Source organism: Cyprinodon variegatus, unplaced genomic scaffold (genome assembly GCF_000732505.1).
Source record: "Cyprinodon variegatus isolate N-32 unplaced genomic scaffold, C_variegatus-1.0 Scaffold881, whole genome shotgun sequence".
In the NCBI taxonomy this organism is placed as follows: domain Eukaryota; kingdom Metazoa; phylum Chordata; class Actinopteri; order Cyprinodontiformes; family Cyprinodontidae; genus Cyprinodon; species Cyprinodon variegatus.
In genome coordinates, this window is record NW_015151334.1 from 145,883 (window position 1) to 149,475 (window position 3,593).

The following is a 3,593-nucleotide window of genomic DNA, read 5'->3' on the forward strand; positions in this document are numbered from 1 at the left end:
AACATTAACCCTTTATAGGGAAGTTAGTGTATTTGATCTCTTGCATACCCCTTACAAATAGAGTCCCTCCTCCATCCCTCACTGAGGTCTAGAAGCACAAGATCTATATCCAGCCATTCAGCAAAGATCCTGCTACATGGCTGTACATCTTATTTTGGCATTTGACCAATTAGATGAGCCCTTGAATGATATATTACATACACTGGAAAAATTATCCAGAAACAAGTAAAAAAAAGAAGTTAAATGAGATGATTTGCCAATGGAATGAGTATTCTTACTCTTAAAATAAGATAATTAGATAATATGCACTTGAAACAAGACAATCCAGTTGTTTTCTTATTTAAAATCTAAATTGTCTTGTTCCATTGGCAAAATGTATCTTTCAAAATGTATATCACTGAGAGCTCTATAATGAGTTAAGCCATAAAAAGAAAAAAAAAAAGAAAAAAAAAACGGTCAGTTCAGGCGTTTTATAAAATACATGAACCGGTGAATTATCTTTATACCAAAGTGAAGGATTGTTTTTCTCTACTTCAAAAACAATTTAGATTTTCAAATTGAAAAACTTTCTATTTTTTTAATTCTTTATTAAAAAAGTTATTGTATAAAATGGATACAAAATACCTGCTTTTTATTTCAGTGTTAAATTCGGTTTATAGAAAGGGATTATAATTAAAAATGGCTCCGGACAGTTACTGGTTGATGATTTTCTTTATTGGGGTCCTGCTGATGTTTAATTGGTTAGCCCTGCTATAGAGGACCGATCCAGCTCACCCTGCTGTCTCCCAGGTTGGCTGCATACACCATGTCGTCCACCACCAGGACACATGTAGCCGTAGATCCGTCCTTCCAGGCCGGCTTCCTGTTCACAGAAACATGGCTGCATCTCAGCTCTGAGACAGAAAAAGAAACTAAGAGTTTCTTTGTCAGATCTGGAATCTTACTGGCTGGATGCTTTTTTCAGGAAGTCTTCATCTGTCTGCCGGAAAGTGTCCAGGAGACATTTCTTCAGTAGCTTGTCCAGATTCTCATTGTCTCCTGAAACAGAAAAAAAGGGCTGAACCAGAGCAGACTGTCGTCCATCTGAGGGTTTCCCTGAACTTCTGATCCAGACTTTGGCTTCAGGAGAAGCGAAATCCCAGCAGGAAGAAACCTCACCAGTGGGGAACTTCTTGGCCAGATTCAGGTGAAGGTTTTCTGCAGCGTATCGAGACGCTCGAGCTCCGCCGTGACCATCAAACACGGCAAAGTAGGAGACCCGAGACCTGCGGAGAAAAAGAGACACAGACAGCAGCTAAGAGGCTCCTCGCCTGAGAACAGGTGGAAACTGAACAGTTAAAATCCAGAAACCACAAAGAAATCCAGACTACAGGAAGGAACCAGGACCAGATCAGCATTTTGGCTGAAAGGTTGGATCAGAGCGTATTGGGAAGGCTTACACGTGTCCTGGCAGCGAGGACAGACAGCTGCTCATGTCGGGTAGCAGCACATGAGCGTCCTGCATCTCCTCACGTTCCCCGCGCCTCGCCGCCACGTAGCCTTTGAGCCGGGGAAGATCTGCGGGAAACAAACAGAGCGGGTCCAGCTGCTGCGGCGCCTCGTCTTACTCAGCGTCTGAGAGCTTTGATCAGAGCAAAGGAAGAAAACAAACATTGTGCTGCAACAGCTGAAAACCTTCTCTACAAACTTTCTTGATCTCATCCTTCTCCTCTTCCTCCTCGGCATCCTCTCGCCTCCGCTTGAACTTTCTGTCCTCCTCTTCATCCTTGGCGACCTGCGGCTGAGAAGCGACGGCGGATGGAGCTGGAGACCGAAAAGAAAAACATTCAAAGAAAAGAATGTGGCTTCCATTGATCACCCACTGCCTCTGCAGCTCGTTTCTCTTGTCCGTCTGCCTGTTACTATTTCTTTAGTTTGTTTCCTACAACTGCTCCTCTTAAGCCCCATTTACAGCACGCTCTGAAAACCGATCCGTGCAGAGCTCAGATCAGTTAACCGTGCTGAGCTCGGCTCCTTACGACTGTTTAAGGCCAATTTATGCTTCTGACGCATAGCCTCTGCAACTGTCAAATCTGCCCAAGTGCGCGACCACGCCCCCCCGCTAACAGCTACGCGTCGAACGGTCGCAAACCCACGCAGACCTCAAGCGGAAGTGCGCAGACAAAAAGCAGCTGTCATTGGTCCTTGGTGCCTTTACAGCTGTCTATGTGGTCGTCCTTCTCGATTCGGTGCCGGAGCGCGCCATTTTTAAAAACCGAGGAAAACTACAATGGACAACTATGACGAAAGGTTAATCCAGGAAGTTCGGAAATAAAAGCACTTGTACGATGCCTCAGACAAATTATATAAATAAATATATCCTCTTCGATGTCTTCCAACTCTAGATACATCTCCATGACCATGATATCTTGCAGACTCGCCATTGTTGTTTTGGAAGATAAACACTTCAGCCAGCGCCGCCAAAGTTCTGACGAGTTCTTGAATAGGCTCCCCCTTGCGCTTTGGTGGGAAATGGCTGTGCGTCGCCAGACCAACGGTGCAGAAGCATACCAGCAAAACTGGTTTGCGACCAGATCCAAGCGACGTTTGATGTGTGCGGTTACAGAAGTCTAATCTGCCATTTATACACCACGCTAGCACGGTTCCTCGCCTCCTATTGGCGATCTATGGTACTACTGCTCTCTAGAGGGAATCAAGCAAACCAATATGGCGGCGCACATAACATTCAGGAAATGTTGTTATAATTGTGATGTTTCGTTGTTTGCGGAGAGTCAGGTGCAGAAGGCAGCCTTTGGTGAATTTACTTGGCAGAGTCGACTTTTTGGAAGTGGATACGACAAGCGATAGTCTAATCAGGGCTTACAGACGCAGGAATAAAACGACAGGTTGAGGTTCATCACACTGCTAAGCAGAATCATCACTGGAAATCCTTCCAAAAAATTAAAAACCATCCACTGGACTTGGTGTCCGAGTTTGAAGACGTTTCGCTTCCCATCCAGGAAGCTTTTTTAATTCAAAATTCCAAGAAGAGCGTTGAGTTTGAGGTTTATACAGCAGCCCAACAAAACCTTGTTTTTGTTTTGAAAACATGCAAATTGGGACAAAGGGGTCCAATCATTTGGAATGGGGGTCGTTTGGCTACTTTTGTTAGACTGCAATGCCCCATACCCATCTAAGTGTCTGAATGGTTGGTCGTTAAAAAAAAAAACGGTAATGTAAAGGGCTGGTTATCCTCCCAAAGCACTGTGTCGCAGTGAGCTTGTCGCAGATATTTTAGATTTATGCTAGGGGTGGAACGGTTCACAAAATCCACGGTTCGGTTCGATTCACGGTTTCTGGTCACGGTTTTCGGTTCGATACGATACATGTTGATTGTTACACCAAAATTCCATAAAAAATTATGAAATTAATGAAAAAATCCCCCCAAAAATAATGGATTGTAATTATTTTAAATGATCCGCGGAAACCCTGGATCATTTCCGTATGTTTTGCTGCTTTGAATTTAATCATCTGGTGCATGCTCTCTAACCTGACAACAGCCAGATGCATGTCTCGCTCATGAGCGAGACATGCATCTGGCTGTTGTCAGGTTA

The 3,593-nt window shown here is 44.2% G+C and overlaps 1 protein-coding gene across 1 annotated transcript in view; it reads right to left on the bottom strand.

Moving 5' to 3' along the window:
- Positions 1-3,593, bottom strand: part of ilkap (ILK associated serine/threonine phosphatase) — a 17,086-nt gene that overhangs the window by 5,064 nt on the left and 8,429 nt on the right. Inside the window, exons 2-6 of the mRNA XM_015397691.1 lie at positions 1,675-1,803; positions 1,440-1,557; positions 1,159-1,265; positions 945-1,038; positions 775-862 (exon numbers count right to left, since the gene is read on the bottom strand). Of these exons, the coding sequence (XP_015253177.1) occupies positions 775-862; positions 945-1,038; positions 1,159-1,265; positions 1,440-1,557; positions 1,675-1,803 (536 nt within the window). The remainder of the gene's footprint in view (positions 1-774; positions 863-944; positions 1,039-1,158; positions 1,266-1,439; positions 1,558-1,674; positions 1,804-3,593) is intronic.